The 18,419-nt window shown below is 36.3% G+C and overlaps 1 protein-coding gene across 1 annotated transcript in view; it reads right to left on the bottom strand.

Annotated features, from left to right (window-relative positions):
- Positions 1–18,419, bottom strand: part of SCAPER (S-phase cyclin A associated protein in the ER) — a 459,896-nt gene that overhangs the window by 332,403 nt on the left and 109,074 nt on the right. The window contains 2 exon segments of the mRNA XM_029238862.1: positions 9,354–9,587; positions 12,397–12,659. Of these exon segments, the coding sequence (XP_029094695.1) occupies positions 9,354–9,587; positions 12,397–12,659 (497 nt within the window).

Below are 18,419 nucleotides of genomic sequence, written 5' to 3'. Positions count from 1 at the left end.
TATAGAGCTGGGAGGGTGGGGTGAAAGGGAGGACTGCTACTGGGCACTGGGTTTCTTTTTGTAGTGATGGAAGTGTTCTAAAACTAATTATGGTGATGTCTGCACAACTCTGTGAATATACTAAAAAACACTGCACTGTACACTCTAAATGGATAAACTTTATGTTATGTAAATTATATCTCAATAAAGTTGGCTTAAAAAAAGTAGCCCCACAGATATATGCAGAGATTTCAATACCCCTCTCTCAACTGATAGAACAAGTACAGAAAATTGGCAAAGGAAACCTGAACAATATTATCAACAAAACTGACCTAGATATTTTCCCAAGAGAAATGAAAACGTATGTTCAAAACAAAGACAAACGTTCATGGTGCCTTTATTCATAATAGAGAAACTGGCAACAACTCAAACATCTGTCAACAATTGAATGGATGAACATACTGAGTTACATGCATACAAAAGAGTACTCCTAAAGACAATAAAAGAAGAAGGAACTATTAATATACACAACTACATGGATGAATCTCAAAATAATTATGCTGAGTGAAAGAAGCTAAACAAAGATTACATTATTCCATATACAGAAATTTCTTAAAATGCTAATTAATATGTAGTAACAGCAGAATAGTGATAACCCTGGGAAGGGGAAACAGGGAAGAGCAGGAAGGAGGGATTACAAAAGAGAAAGTGAAAACTTTTGGAGGCAATCCATACTTTCATTATCTTGATTATAGTGATGATTTCACAGGTATAAACACATGTCAAAATATATCAATGTGTATATCTTAAATATGTGAAGTTTATTGAAAATCAATAACACCTCAATAAAGGTATTAAAAATGCAAGTGCTTGAGCTTCAGCTTATTACTGAATTGGTCTGGAGTGGAGCCTAGACATGGGTATCCTTTTTAAAGCTTCCCCTCCCCACTTCATTTCCCCTGTCGATACTCTGCCCCCTCAAAACATACAAGATTGTCCCTGGGGAAGAGAATGGGGTGAGAGAGTTTAGATGACAGACTATTTCTTTGCATCATAAGCTTTTTCTCTGTAAACGCTAGAATATTACAGAAACTAACTTGTTAAGGTGTCACACAAATATCATACCTAACAATGATTTAAAAAAACTATTAAAGTTAAATATATTTAACTTTGCAGAAAGTAAATTCTCACATAAGCCTATTTCCTTCTCAATTTTATCTTCTCCAGAGGATATTTCTATTTCACCTCTTAAGACCTGAAGAGATTTTAACAGAGTAACAGAGCTTACGGATGAAATAATGATTAAATTATCCGTATACAACTTCTACTATTTTCACACTGTGAAATTCAAATACATACCTGCATACATAATCATTTTTTAAATTTCTAAATTTTCATTAAAATTTGTAATTTCAGTAAATCTAAAAAAATAAATCCATGGTAGCTAGGATTTACATCAGCACATTTTTACAATGGTGGCAAAAGTGGACCTTAAACATAAAGGGTCCTTTATGTTTAATAAATAAATTTTATTATTATAAATTCTTACAGTCATTTTTTGCTTAGGTTTCTGTTAAATAAGAGAACTACAGATTTTTTTAGTTGAACCATGTATGTGACAATACTATATTGAGGGGAAAAAAGAAAACAATTTTCTCAACACTGCAGCAATTCTCTATAACCCTCTATTTAGAACCTAAACAATGACATGCTTATCTAGAGCAACCCACAGAAGTATCTGTGCCAAGACAAATTAAAAACATAAAATTTTCTCGAAATATTAGTTTAGTTAAAATTCCTCTAAGACCTCTAAGGATATGATAATATTCATATGTAAAGCAGAACTTATTTTCCTTCAAGTATGTAAATGTCATTCTCAAAATAACCAAGGGTTTTTAATACTCTACCATAAGCTTATTTTACCTACGTGATCAAAATAAAAATGATGAGAGAAGAATTTTTAAATAATTATTTTATGCTTATTTAACTATAGGATCTTTTTCCTCTTTTGAAATTTGATTCTCATAGAATCCATTTGCAAAATAAATAATTTAACATGATAGCTAGCTATGAAAACAAAAATATAAATACGACCAATTTCTACTGATACATTAAACCCACTATTTACATGACTGTAAATTAGTTAACCTTTAAAACATTCACACTAAAAAACCTAAGTTAAAAAAAAGTTGCCCTTTATTCCTTTATAATGGAATCTAAATATTTGTTTTTCTTATTACTGTAACTCTTATTTTTCCCTTAAACAATCCATATCAAATTTCAACTGTATCTAATCTTGCTCTCTCTCTAAAATGTATAATTTGGCCTAATATCATCTGCTGGTATCATCTTTCAACATGATGAGGCATTAAGTTTAAAAAGAAATTATAGTATACAGTGGCCAATTAAAAACTAAATTTGGAGTGTAGGAGGAGGAACCAAGATGGCGGAGTAAAGGGACATGCTCTCACTCCCTCTTGCGAGAACACCAAAATAACAACTAGCTGCTGGACAATCATCCACAGGAAGACACTGGAACTCACCAAAAAAGATACCCCACATCCAAAGACAAAGGAGAAGCCACAATGAGAAGGTAGGAGGGGCACAATCACAGTAAAATCAAATCCCATAACTGCTGGGTGGGTAACTCACAGACTGGAGAACACTTATACCACAGAAGTCCACACATTGGAGTAAAGGTTCTGAGCCCCACATCAGGCTTCCCAACCTGAGGGTCCAGCAACCGGAGCAGGAATTCCTAGAGAATCAAACTTTGAAGCCTAGTGGGAATTGACTGTAGGACTTCTACAGGACTGGGGGAAACAGAGACTCCACTATTGGAGGGCACACACAAAGTAGTGTGCACATCGGGACCCAGGGGAAGGAGCAATGATCCCAGGGGAGACTGAATCAGACCTATCTGCTTGTGTTGAAGGGTCTCCTGCAGAGGCAGGGGGAGGGCGACGCTGTGGCTCACCGCGGGGACAAGGACACTGGCAGGAAAAGTTCTGGGAAGTACTCCTTGGCTAGAGACCTCCCAGAGTCTGTCAATAGCCCCACCAAAGAGCCCAGGTAGGCTCAAGTGTTTGGTTGCCTCAGGCAAAACAACCACAGGGAGGGAACCAAGCCCCACCCATCAGCAGTCAAGTGGATTAAAGTTTTACTGAGTTCTGCACACCAGAGCAACAGTCAGCTCTACCCACCAACAGTCCCTCCCATCAGGAAACTTACACAAGCCTCTTAGATAGCCTCATCCACCAGAAGGCAGACAGCAGAAGTAAGAAGAACTACAAATCTGCAGCCTGGGAACAAAAACCACATTCACAGAAAGATAGACAAGATGAAAAGGCAGAGGGCTATGTACCAGATGAAGGAACAAGATAAAACCCCAGAAAAACAACTAAATTAAGTGGAGATAGGCAACCTTCCAGAAAAAGAATTCAGAATAATGATAGTGAAGATGATCCAGGACCTCAGAAAAAGAAAGGAAGCAAAGATTGAGAAGATGCAAGAAATGTTTAGCAAAGACCTAGAAGAATTAAAGAACAAACAAACAGAGACGGACAATACAATAACTGAAAGGAAAAATACACTAGAAGGAATCAATAGCAGAATAACTGAGGCAGAAGAACGGATAAGTGACCTGGAAGACAGAATGGTGGAATTCACTGCTGTGGAAAAGAATAAAGAAAAAAAGAATGAAAAGAAATGAAGACAGCCTAAGAGACCTCTGAGACAACATTAAACGCAACAACACTTGCATTATAGGGGTCCCAGAAGGAGAAGAGAGAGTGAAAGGACCAGAGAAAATATTTGAAAAGATTACAGTCAAAAACTTCCCTAATGTGGGAAAGGAAATAGCGACCCAAGTCCAGGAAGCGAAGTGAGTCCCATGCAGGGTAAACCCAAGGAGAAACACGCTGAGACACATAGTAATCAAATTGGCAAAAATTAAAGACAAAGAAAAATTATTGAAAGCAGCAAGGGAAAAACAACAAATAACATACAAGGGAACTCCCATAAGGCTAACAGCTGATTTCTCAGCAGAAACTCTACAAGACAGAAGGGAGTGGCATGATATACTTAAAGTGATGAAAGGGAAGAACTTACAACCAAGATTACTCTACCAGGTAAGGACCTCATTCAGATTCAATGGAGAAATCAAAAGCTTTACAGACAAGCAAAAACTATGAGAATTCAGCACCACCAAACCAGCTCTACAACAAATGCTAAAGGAACTTTTCTAAGTGGGAAACACAACAGAAGAAAAGGATCTACAAAAACAAACACAAAACAATTAAGAAAATGGTCATAGGAACATACATATCAATAATTACCTTAAATGTGAATGGATTAAATGCTCCAACCAAAAGACACAGGCTTGCTGAATGGATACAAAAACAAGACCCATATATATGCTGTCTACAAGAGACCCACTTCAGACGTAGGGACACATACAGACTGAAAGTGAGGGGATGGACAAAGATATTCCATGCAAATGGAAATCAAGAGAAAGCTGGAGTAGCTATGCTCATATCAGATACAGTAGACTTTAAAATAAAGAATGTTACATGAGACAAGGAAGGACACTACATAATAATCAAGGGATCAATCCAAGAAGAAGATATAACAATTATAATTATATATTCACCCAACATAGGATCACCTCAATACATAAGGCAACTGCTAACAGCTATAAAAGAGGAAATTGACAGTAACACAATAATAGTGGGGGACTTTAACACCTCACTTACACCAATGGACAGATCATCCAAAAGGAAATAAATAAGGAAACAGAAGCTTTAAATGACACAATAGATGAGATAGATTTAATTGATATTTACAGGACATTCCATCCAAAAACAACACAATACACTTTCTTCTCAAGTGTGCACAGAACATTCTCCAGGATAGATCACATCTTGGGTCACAAATCAAGCCTCAGTAAATTTAAGAAAATTGAAATCATATCAAGCATCTTTTCTGACCACAACACTATGAGACTAGAAATGAATTACAGGGAAAAAAACGTAAAAAACACAAACACATGGAGGCTAAACAATACGTTACTAAACAACCAAGAAATCACTGAAGAAATCAAAGAGGAAATCAAAAAATCCCTAGAGACAAATGACAACAAAAACACGACGATCCAAAACTTATGGGATGCAGCAAAAGCAGTTCTAACAGGGAAGTTTATAGCTACACAAGCCTACCTCAAGAAACCAAAAAAATCTCAAGTAAACAATCTAAACTTACACCTAAAGGAACTAGAGAAAGAATAACAAACAAAACCCAAAGTTAGAAGAAGGAAAGAAAAAATAAATATCAGAGCAGAAATAAAGGAAATAGAAACAAAGAAAACAATAGCAAAGATCAATAAAACTAAAAGCTGGTTCTTTGAGAAGACAAAATTGATAAACCATTAGCCAGACTCATGAAGAAAAAGAGGGAGAGGACTCAAATGAATAAAATTAGAAATGAAAAAGAAGTTACAACAGACACCGTAGAAATACAAAGCATCCTAAGAGACTACTACAAACAACTCTATGCCCAAAAAATGGACAACCTGGAAGAAATGGACAAATTCCTAGAAAGGTATAACCTTCCAAGACTGAACCAAGAAGAAACAGAAAATACGAACAGGCCAATCACAAGTAATAAAGTTGAAACTGTGATTAAAAATCTTCCAACAGGGCTTCCTTGGTGGCGCAGTGGTTGAGAGTCCACCTGCCGATGCAGGGGACACGGGTTCGTGCCCTGGTCCCGGAAGATCCCTCATGCCATGGAGCAGCAGGGCCTGTGAGTCATGGCCGCTAAGCCTGCGCATCTGGAGCCTGTGCTCCACAACTGGAGAGAACGCAACAGTGAGAGGCCCGTGTACCGCAAAAAAAAAAAAAAATCTTCCAACAAACAAAAGTCCAGAACCACATAGCTTCAGAGCTGAATTCTATCAAACATTTAGAGAAGAGCTAACATCCACCCTTCTCAAACTCTTCCAAAAAACTGCAGAGGGAGGAACACTCCCAAACTCATTTAATGAGGCCACCATCACCCTGATGCCAAAACCAGACAAAGATACTACAAAAAAAGAAAATTACAGACCAATATCACTGATGAATATAGATGCAAAAATCCTCAACAAAATACTAGCAAACAGAATCCAACAACACACTGAAAGGATCATACACCATGACCAAGTGGGATTTATCCCTGGGATGCACGGATTCTTCACTATATGCAAATCAATCAATGTGATACACCATATTAACAAATTGAAGAATAAAAACGATATGATCATCTCAATAGATGAAGAAAAGGCTTTTGAAAAAATTCAACACCCATTTATGATAAAAACTCTCCAGAAAGTGGGCAGAGAGGGAACCTACCTCAACATAATAAAGGCCATATACAACAAACCCACAGCAAACATCATTCTCAATGGTGAAAAACTGAAAGCATTTCCTCTAAGATCAGGAATGAGACAAGGATGTCCATTCTCACCACTATTATTCAACACACTTTTGGAAGTCCTAGCCACAGCAATCAGAGAAGAAAAAGAAATAAAAGGAATACAAATTGGAAAAGAAGTTAAACTGTCACTGTTTGCAGACGACAGGATAATATACATACAGAATCCTAAAACTGCCACCAGAAAACTACAAGAGCTAATCAATGAATTTGGTAAAGTTGCAGGGTACAAAATTAATGCACAGAAATCTCTTGCATTTCCTATATACTAATGATGAAAAATCTGAAAGAGATATTATGGAAACACTCCCACTTACCATTGCAACAAAAAGAATAAAATACCTAGGAAGAAACCTACCTAGGGAGACAAAAGACCTGTATGCAGAAAACTATAAGACACTGAAGAAAGAAATTAAATATGATACCAACAGATGGAGAGAGATACAATGTTCTTGGATTGGAAGAATCAACATTGTGAAAATGACTATACTACCCAAAGCAATCTACATATTCAATGCAATACCTATCAAGTTACCAATGGCATTTTTTACGGAACTAGAACAAATCATCTTAAAATTTGTACGGCGACACAAAAGACCCCGAATAGCCAAAGCAGTCTTGTGGGAAAAAAACGGAGCTGGAGGAATCAGACTCTCTGACTTCAGACTATACTACAAAGCTACAGTAATCAAGACAATATGGTACTGGCACAAAAACAGAAGCACAGATCAATGGAACAAGATAGAAAGCCCAGAGACAAACCCACGCACCTATGGTCAACTAATCTATGACAACGGAGGCAAAGATATACAAGGGAGAAAAGACAGTCTCTTCAATAAGTGGTGCTGGGAAAACTGGACAGGTACCTGTAAAAGAATGAAATTAGAACACTCCCTAACACCATACACAAAAATAAACTCAAATTGGATTCGAGACCTAAATGTAAGACCAGACACTATAAAACTCTTAGAGGAAAACATAGGAAGAACACTCTTTGACATAAACCACAGCAAGATCTTTTTTGATCCAACTCCTAGAGTAATGGAAATAAAAACAAAAATAAACAAATCGGACCTAATAAAACTTCAAAGCTTTTACACAGCAAAGGAAGCCATAAACAAGATGAAAAGACAACCCTCAGAATGGGAGAAAATATTTGCAAATGAAGCAACTGACAAAGGATTAATCTCCAAAATATACAAGCAGCTCATGCAGCTCAATAACAAAAAAACCAAACAACCCAATCCAAAAATGGGCAGAAGACCTAAATAGACATTTCTCCAAAGAAGATATACAGACTGTCAACAAACACATGAAAGAATGCTCAACATCACTAATCATCAGAGAAATGCAAATCAAAACTACAATGAGATATCATCTCACACCAGTCAGAATGCCCATCATCAAAAAATCTAGAAACAATAAATGCTGGAGAGGGTGTGGAGAAAAGGGAACCCTCTTGCACTGTTGGTGGGAATGTAAATTGATACAGCCACTATGGAGAACAGTATGGAGGTTCCTTAAAAAACTAAAAATAGAATTACCGGGCATATACCCTGAGAAAACCATAATTCAAAAAGACACATGCACCCCAATGTTCATTACAGCACTATTTACAATGGCCAGGTCATGGAAGCAACCTAAATGCCCATCGCCAGACGAATGGATAAAGAAGTTGTGGTACATATATACAATGGAATATTACTCAGCCATAAAGAGGAACGAAATTGAGTCATTTGTTGAGACGCGGATGGACCTAGAGACTGTCATACAGAGTGAAGTAAGTCAGAAAGAGCCAAACAAATATCGTATGTTAACGCATTTATGTGGAACCTAGAAAAATGGTACAGATGAACCAGTTTGCAAGGCAGAAGTTGAGACACAGATGTAGAGAACAAACAAATGGACACCAAGGGGGAAATCCGCGGTGGGGTGCAGATGGTGGTGTGCTGAATTGGGCGATTGGGATCAACATGTTTACACTGATGTGTATAAAACTGATGACTAATAAGAACCTGTAGTATAAAGAAAGAAACAAACAAACAAAACCTAATACTAAACTTTCTTTGGGTTATTTGTATGGAAATATGTTAATATAAATGTTTCAGACATTATATGAAATTTCTAAAAATCTTATATGTTCTGGTATAATGTTATAAGTCATAATTCTAGTTATTACTTTAAAATGTATATCTCAGAAAAAACTAAATTTCCTTGTCAATTGCCAAAAAAAAGACAAACTAAATTTGAATTTTTTCTCAACAACTTTTTATATGTGCCTATTCGTTTTGAAAATTACTTTTTAAACAAACCCAACATGACCTAATCTGAATTATACTCAGGCCAAGTATCTTAATACTAAAATGGGAAGGAGAAAGACATGAGCAGAATTAAATAGTCATCCAAAAACATAAACCTATATAAGTAATTTTAAGTCAATGCATTTTTAAAGATTCTGCCATAGGGATGATAAATAAATTTCATCTTAAAGACCAACTCCAAGCAAATGATAATAACTGTCTAAAGTACCCTGTTAAGAGAATTCTTAAAGCTAAGTTCATTAAGCACAATTTCCCATCTATCAGAGTGGTAGATGTTGCATAGAAAACATTATTATGATAGTTTCTTAATGCTAAAGAACATGTGATCAAATCACACACCAAGTGAATGATTTTGAGCAAGTTATTTAATTCTCACAGTCTCATTTCCTTCCTCTACAAAATAAGAAGAAACTTAACTATATCAAAAGATTGCTATAAGAATAAAATGTTAAAGTGAAATAACATATATAAAATGCTATGTTAAAAAGTGCTTGTAAAGTGTACAGAAATATACAATTTTTTATTATTGGGGTTTATGTCTCTTTAATATATTTACTCAGAATTCCGATAAGTTGTTCTTACCAAGTTAGCAGCACTCACATTTGAAATATCTGAAGGATCCATTTCACTTTCTATTCTTTCTTTCTCTTCTGAAAATTTGTCTTCACTTGCTTGCAAAGGTGTGTCAGCTTGCTGAGTAACTGAAACACACTCTATATCAATGTGAACGGCAGGTATTTCAGAAGTTTGCACAGAATTGTCTTGTAAGAAACTACTGCCAGAGTTCTTGACATCATCCAGTGTACTCACTGTGAACTAACGAAACATATTACAGATTGAATCAGAGATAATGGAAAACACTCACCAACTTATTTCACTCTAGAAAACCTGATTCTGCTTAACCTATCAACTGTAAAGCAGCAGTTGACTGACAGATGACTCAGTCATTTTTTGGTATGTTTCAAGTATAAGAAGAGAAACCATTAAGCAGCCACAAATTTTATTTGCACATCTACTATGTTTAGGACACCACATAGCACATAATACCAAATCTCAGATATAAAAGAGAAATACACCATAAAAAGTAGAGTATATGTCAGCATGCAGTTTCATTATGCAATTCATATTCTTTAGACTTCAATAGGCTCTCCATTCCCCTTTAGAAATATTTTACACATAACCAAGAGAAATGTAAAAACCACTTAAACAAATACAACTTATGCTAAAGTCAAATACATACCCATTTTTTAAAAACTTTCTAGTTTAGTGAATAGGAACAAGCCTTTATTTTCACTTTCTAACAGAGTACAGAAAGAATGGTGCTATGTTTTCCAGCTATACTCAGAGTAATGAACTCCAAGGAGAAGAAATAAAATCTAAAATTGTGAATTTAAAACTTACTCACATCACTACTTAAATAAACATTAAACAGTGCAGTGTCCATAAAAACCCTAGTTTGATATAGTATTTATATAAATATTAAACTTGGCCTAGTCATATAAACTACTTTAAAAATCCTACTATTGGTTAGAACTTTAAAGTGTCCCAAAGTGTTCATTTTAGCATAAGCATTATTCAAATTGCATCACAATGTTTATATTGCTATCAACATTATCCATACATCAGTCACCATGGTTTATAATCTTCTCAGTAATATTTACATTAGCATTATTGATCTTCACAATATAGTCAATGCTGTTTATTAAAAAATCAATATCAACTTAAATAACAAAATCAAAGCTAAACTATAATGTTGAAAAATATATAAAAATGCTAATTCCATTTTCAGAATGGCAGTGGAGAAAACAATTATTAATATTAGCTTGGCCACCACAAGCAGTGAACTTTTATACTGAAATAATTTAACAATAATTACTCAAAAGTTCTATGTATAGACTATTTCTAAAACCTCAAAAAATCACATAAGTTTATTCATTACACAAAATCAGCATAATTTTTATACTGTTAAATTTTATAGTTAAAATATAATACATGTACCAAGAATGCCAGATGTTAGTTAAGTGATATAGAAAGTGATTTCATCATCAAATTTACCTACATTTAAAAGTTTCTTAAAGTTTCACCCAACAACTATGTACTGATTACTTCCTACGTATCTTTGACTCTGCTCCATATTGTGGGAAATTAAAAGGCAACATAAGATAATGCCCACAAGGAGCTTTCAATCTCATGTGGGCACAAAACATACATACATTAAAGAGTTATAAAACATCAGGAACAATGTAGGATTAAGAGCCATTATTATCATTAAGGAAAAAAACCATGGAAGTTGAGTACAGTTTCTAATAAAAATAAATATCCTACAAGTAAAAGGAGAGAATTTTAAAAGGCAGATACTATTCCGGACTGAGAAATATGACAAATATTTTACAACTTTTTTACTTAGTCCCTGTACCTTATCAAAGAATCTCTCTTATATTTCATTGGACATTTTACATAAAATTATACTAACTGAACATAAAATTTTTTTGTAAACAAATATCATTTAAAAATGCATTGCTGGGACTTCCCTGGCGGTCCAGTGGTTAAGACTCCATGCTTCCAACGCAGGGGGTGCAGGTTCAATCCCTGGTCTGGGAACTAAGATCCCACATGCCATACAGGGTGGCCAAAAAATAATAATAATAATAATAAAATAAAAATTTTTTTAAAGTCCTGTTTTTTAAAAATAATGCCTTGCTTAACCGAGTAAGTAAAATAAACTTCAAATGGACTGACAGAAGAGTACTGGGAACATTAACTTTAAAGAATTATTTAAATATAAATCACTCTATACTCGAATTGTAGGAAGTAAAAGTAGAGCAAGTGAAAAATTATTCTACTTTCATCACCATTTAAAATAACACTACAAATGAAGCAGGAGGACACCATTTTAACCAGTAATCAAAGTTAACAAACTTGGGCAAATTGATATGATATGCCTTTAAATGTGAGGCTAAGAACAATCACTTTATTTCTCTCAAAAATGTATAAGCCAAAGTGAATAATGAATAAACAAACTGAAGAACACTGTACAAAAAACCCACAATGTATACTTCAAAAATATTAATGTCATGAAAGACAAAGACAGGCTGAGTAACTGTCCCTGGTGAAAGACATTAAAGAAACAAAGCCAAATACAATGTGTGACTCTAGATTGGATCATGCATCATGGAAAAACATTCTATGAAGAAATTATTGGGACAACTGGAAATTTTTGAATACAGACTATAAATTTGATAACAATATTATATAAATGTCAAATTCCCTGAATTTTATAATTATAGTGTGGTTATGTAAAAGAGTTTCTTTGTTCTTTAGAGATATATGCTATAGCATTTAAAGGTGAATGGTTACGATATTTGCACATTACTCTCAAATGTTTAGCATACAATATGAGTATGTGATATGTAAATAGAGAGAGAAAAAAATGTGGCAAAATGTTAATCTGTGAATCTACGAAAAGGGTACAGGAGAGTTCATTATTCTATTCTTGCAACTTTTCTGTAGATCTGAAATTTTTCACAATAAAAGTAAAAAATGAAGTAGAAAAATTAAGACATTCCAACATACGTATATATATCCTTTATAAAAAAGCAATAAAAGGATTTTCAGAATGTACTACCTGGGTTCTCTCTGTGAGAGGATGATCACATGAGTGTAATGAGTCTTTGAGCCGAGATTCTATAGTATTAGAAGGTCTACCTCCAACAAATTCACCTTTCTGAATACTTTGGTCAGGTAGAAGATGTACATTTTCTTTATCACTGTCATCCTTTGACCTTAATGCTTCTGTTGGTAATGAAACTTTTGGCATCACTGCTGTTGATCGTGAACGAACAGGCCTTCCTCTCTGAACAGTTTCCCATCCTTCAGCATCTTTCCGTTCTACGCAATTGAGGGAAGAAAATAAATCAAGATTTCTTTGATGATAAACATTTTCAAAAACCTACAAAATAACATTTTCCAATCTAATTCCCATTAAATATAACTAAAATATAAACATGACACTAATTACTATGCAAGGTGTATTGTGCACAAGTGTGTGTGTGTATTCTCTAGTTCCTACAACCACACTGTGGGGTAGGTATAATTATCCCTATCTTACAAATGATAAAACTGAGATTAAGACTGACCTAAGACCCTGGGACTTCCCTGGTGGTCCAGTGGTAAAGAATTCGCCTTATAATGCAGGGGACACGGGTTCGATCCCTGGTCCCACATGCCAAGGGGCAACTAAGCCAGAGCACAACAACTACTGAGTTCACACACCTCAACTAGAGAGCCTGCATGCCGCAAACTACAGAGCCCATGCACCCTGGAGCCTGTGTGCCACAACTAGAGAGAAACCCATGTGCCACAACGAAAGATCCCACATGCCTCAATGAAGATCCGGTGTGCTGCAACTAAGGCCCAATGCAGCCAAAAATAAAACAAATAAATAAGAAATAAATCCTTAAAAAACAAAAAAGACTGACCTAAGTCCCCATAGTCAGAAAGTAATAACATTTATACTGTGTATACTATGTGCTAGAACTGTTCTAAGTGCCTTAGATGTAACTCTTTTAAATAAACCCTCTTAGAGGGTTCACAACAACCCTCTAAGATCAGTACTATCATTCCCATATTACCAGTGAGGAAACTGAGACAAAGAGAGGTTGAGTAATTTACCCAAGGTCACACACTTAGTAAAGGTAAAGCCAAGATGTAAGTCTAGGCAAATTGGTTCTGATGTCCATACCCAATGAATATGTAAAAACCACCTCCCCTTCTTTTAGAATCCAAACATAGGCCTTGGTCCAAAATCCATGTTCTTTTTCCCCTGTCTCAGTACTAACAGTATACACTGACATAGGAAAAAAAGGTAAAAAACTATTTTAATGATCATAAGATAATAGTGTTAAATGAATGAACCCTCAATGATCTAGTCCAGTATTTCACCATACACATAAGAAAATGAGGGCCTGTATCCAAAGTCACAGAGCAGACTAGCCTAAAATAAATAAGCTTCTACCAAAATGTTTCAAAATTTCACAACCTGAGATATATATGTATACAGTGATAGCCACAATTTTTAAAATTTTATAGGCTATTTGTAATCTATCAAAATTAGTATGAAGACTTCCAGTTCTGGCCAAGATGGAGTAGCCTCACCTTCATTTCCACGTCCTCCTACTTACAATTAAGAACTCTGGAAAAAAACATACAAAATAAGTACAGGACGATTTTAAAAGATAGAAAGTAGTAGGTGGACTGCCTAGTGACCCTGGGAATTGAAAAGCAGCACAGCAGTGAGTTCTGTTTTTGTTTATTGCTGACAGGATGCTATAAAAGCCTCCAATCCAGAAGGACCAACTGACAGACAAAACAGGCAACAGCAAAACTTGTTTTGCCAAGCCAAAGGACAGAGAAAAGGATGGCCTAAGAAAACAGACAACCATTTTGGCAATATTCCTTCTATTCTAGCCAAACGTCAGTGGAAAACTTCCACCCCATAGTTTCAATAGGGGTAAGCAGAGAGCTGAACTTCCGTTGCCCACCTGGCAGAAGCAGATGGTGGTCCAATTCCCTCACCAAAACAATGTCAGCAAAGGTGAACAGTGAGCTGAGCTCTTACCTCCAATTGGCATTAATAACACTAAACAAAGCAGTAGGAACCGTACTTACTCAGCACTCCACTTTCCCTCACACCTAGTGTCAGTGGGAGCTGAACTTCCACACCCACCAAGCAGCAGTGAGACTTAACGAGGTAGTGAAAGTCAGAACTGGTAGACACTGACCTACTCAGCTAGCTGGGAGGGAGTCCGGGAAAAAGTCTGGAACTGCCTAAGAGGCAAAAGACCATTGTTTCAGAGTGCACGAGAAGGGATTCAGAGCACTGCCTAAACGAGCTCCAGAGATGGGCACGAGCCACGGCTATCAGCACGGACACCAGAGGTGGGCATGAAACACTAAGGCTGCTGCTGCAGCCACCAAGAAGCCTGTGTGCAAGCACAGGTCACTATCCACACCTCCCCTCGGGAGAGCCTGTGCAGCCCGCCACTGCCAGGGTCCCATGATACCGGGACAGCATACCCAGGAGAACACACGGCATGCCTCAGGCTGCTGCAACGTCACAGTGGCCTCTGCCACCGCAGGCTCAAGCCGCATATCATACACCTCCCTCCCCCCAGCCTGAGTGAGCCAGAGTCACCTAATCAGCTGCTACTTTATCCCCGTCCTGTCTGAATGGAGAGGATGCCCTCAGGTGACCTACACGCAGAGGCGGGGCCAAATCCAAAGCTGAACCTCAGGAGCAGTGTGAACAAGAAGAGAAAGGGGAATTTCTCCCAGCAGCCTCAGGAGCTGCACATTAAATCTCCACAATCAACTTGATGTACCCTGCACTTGTAGAATGCCTGAGTAGACAACAAATCATCCCAAAATTGAGGCGGCAGACTTTGGGAGAACTGTAGACTTGGGATTTGCTTTCTGCAAATAATTTGTTTCTGGTTATATGTTTATCTTACTTTAGTATTTACAGTTTATTAACATTAGTAGAATTGTTTATTGATTTGGTTGCTCCCTTACTTATATATATATATATATATATATATATAATCTTTTCCTTTTTTTGTGAGTGTGTACGTGTACGCTTCTTTGTATGATTTTGTCTGTATAGCTTTGCTTTTACCATTTGTCCTAGGGTTCGGTCTGTCTTTTTTTTTTTTTTTTAAGTACATTTTTTAGTGCTGGTTATCATTGGTGGATTTGTTTTTCAGTTTGGTTGCTCTCTTCTTTCTGTCTTTTTATTTCTTTTATTACTTTGCAATAATTATTTTTCATTTTTGATTTTAATAACTTTATTTTATTTTACTTTTTCTGTCTTTCTTTCTTTTTTTCTCCCTTTTCTTCTGTGCCGTGTAGCTGACAGGGTCTTGGCACTCTGACCAGGTGTCAGGCCTGTGCCTCTGAGGTGGGAGAGCCGAGTCTAAGACATTGGTCCACCAGAGACCTCCCGGCTCCACGTTATATCAAATGGCAAAAGCAATCCCAGAGGTCTCCATCTCAACTCTTAAACCCAGCTCCACTCAAAGACCAGCAAGCTACAGTGCTTGACACCCTATGCCAAATGACTAGCAAGACAGGAACACAACCCCATGCATTAGCAGAGAGGCTGCCTCCAATCATGATACGGTCACAGACACTCCAAAACACACCACAGGACGTGGTTCTGCACACCAGAAAGACAAGATCTAGCCTCATCCACGAGAAAACAGGCACCAGACCCCTCCACCAGGAAGCCTACACAACTCACTGGGGGCAGAAAACAAAAACAACGGGAACTATGCACTTGCACCCTGTTAAAAGGAGACCCCAAACACAGTAAGTTAAGCAAAGTGAGAAGACAGAGAAATACACAGCAGATGAAGGAGCAAGGTAAAAACACACCAGACCAAACAATTAAAGAGGAAATAGGCAGTCTACCTGAAAAAGAATTCAGAATAATGATAGCAAAGACAATCCAAAATCTTGGAAACAGAATGGAGAAAATACAAGAAAACTTTAACAAGGACCTAGAAGAACTGAAGACCAAATAAAAAATGATGAACAACACAATAAATGAAATTAAAAATTCTCTAGAAGGAATCAATAGCCAAAAAACTGAGGCAGAAGAATGGATAAGTGACCTGGAAGATAAAATAGTGCAAATAACAATCACACAGCAGAATAGGGAAAAAAGAATGAAAACAATTGAGGACAGTCTCAGAGACCTCTGGGACAACATTAAATGCACCAAGATTCGAACTATACGGGTCCCAGAAGAAGAAGAGAAAAAGAAACGGACTGAGAAAATATTTGAAGAGATTATAGTTGAAAACTTCCCTAATATGGAAAAGGAAATAGTTAATCAAGTCCAGGAAGTGCAGAGAGTCCCATACAGGATAAATCCAAGAAGAAACATGCCAAGACACATATTAATCAAACGATCAAAAATTAAATACAAAGAAAGATATTAAAAGCAGCAAGGGAAAAACTACAAATAACACACAAGGGAATCACCAGAAGGTTAACAGCTGATCTTTCAGCAGAAACTCTGCAAGCCAGAAGACAGTGGCAGGACATATTTAAAGTGATGAAAGGGAAAAACCTACAACCAAGATTACTCTACCCAGCAAAGATGCCATTCAGATTTGATGGAGAAATTAAAACCTTTACAGACAAGCAAAAGCTAACAGAATTCAGCACCACCAAACCAGCTTTACAACAAATGCTAAAGGAACTTCTCTAGGCAGGAAACACAAGAGAAGGAAAAGACCTACAAAAACAAACCCAAAACAATTAACAAAATGGTAAAAGGAACATACATATCAATAACTACCTTAAATGTAAATGCATTAAATGCTCCAACCAAAAGACACAGACTGACTGAATGCATAGAAAAGCAAGATCCATATATATGCTGCCTACAAGAGACCCACTTCAAAACCACGAACACATACAGACTGAAAGTGAGGGGATAGACAAAGATATTCCATGCAAATGGAAATCAAAAGAAAGCTGGAGTAGCAATTCTCATATCAGACAAAATACACTTTAAAATAGACTATTACAAGAGACAAAGAAGGACACCACATCATTATCAAGGGATTGATCCAAGAAGAAGATATAATAATGGTAAATATTTATGCACCCAACATAGGAGCACCGCAATACATAAGGCAAATAATATCAGCCATAAAAATGGAAACTGACAGCAACACAATCATACTAGAGGACTTTAACACCCCACTTTCACCAATGGAGAGATCATCCAAAATGAAAATAAATAAGGAAACACAAGCTTTAAATGAAACATTAAACAAGATGGACTTAATTGATATTTATAGGACACTCCATCCAAAAACCAACACAATACACTTTCTTCTCAAGTGCTCATGGAATATTCTCCAGGATAGATCATATCTTGGGTTACAAATCAAGCCTTGGTAAATTTAAGAAAATTGAAAGAGTATCAAGTATCTTTTCCGACCACAACGCTATGAGACTAGATGTCAATTACAGGAAAAGATCTGTAAAAAATACCAACACATGGAGGCTAAACAATACACTACTTAATAACCAATAGATCACTGAAGAAATCAAAGAGGAAATCAAAAGATACCTAGAAACAAGTGACAATGAAAACACAAGGACCCAAAACCTTTGGGATGCAGCAAAAGCAGTTCTAAGACAGAAGTTTACAGCAATACAGTCCTACCTTAAGAAACAGGAAACATCTCAAATGAACAACCTAACCTTACACCTAAAGCAATTAGAGGAAGAAACAAAAAACCCCCAAAGTTAGCAGAAGGGAAGAAATCATAAAGATCAGATCAGAAATAAATGAAGAAGAAATGAAGGAAACAATAGCAAAGAACAGTGAAACTACAAGCTGGGTCTTTGAGATGATAAACAAAATTGATAAACCATTAGCCAGAGTCATCAAGAAAAAAAACAAAAGACTCAAATCAATAGAAATAGAAATGAAAAAGGAGAAGTAACAACTGACACTGCAGAAATACAAAGGATCATGAGAGATTACTACAAGCAACTCTATGCCAATAAAACGGACAAACTGGAAGAAAGGGACAAATTCTTAGAAATGCACAACCTGCCAAGACTGAA

The sequence above is a fragment of the Monodon monoceros genome, unplaced genomic scaffold, assembly GCF_005190385.1.
Source record: "Monodon monoceros isolate NGI ecotype Baffin Bay Population unplaced genomic scaffold, NGI_Narwhal_1 Super_Scaffold_21, whole genome shotgun sequence".
In the NCBI taxonomy this organism is placed as follows: Eukaryota; Metazoa; Chordata; class Mammalia; order Artiodactyla; family Monodontidae; genus Monodon; species Monodon monoceros.
This window is presented reverse-complemented; position numbering and strand designations above follow the sequence as displayed.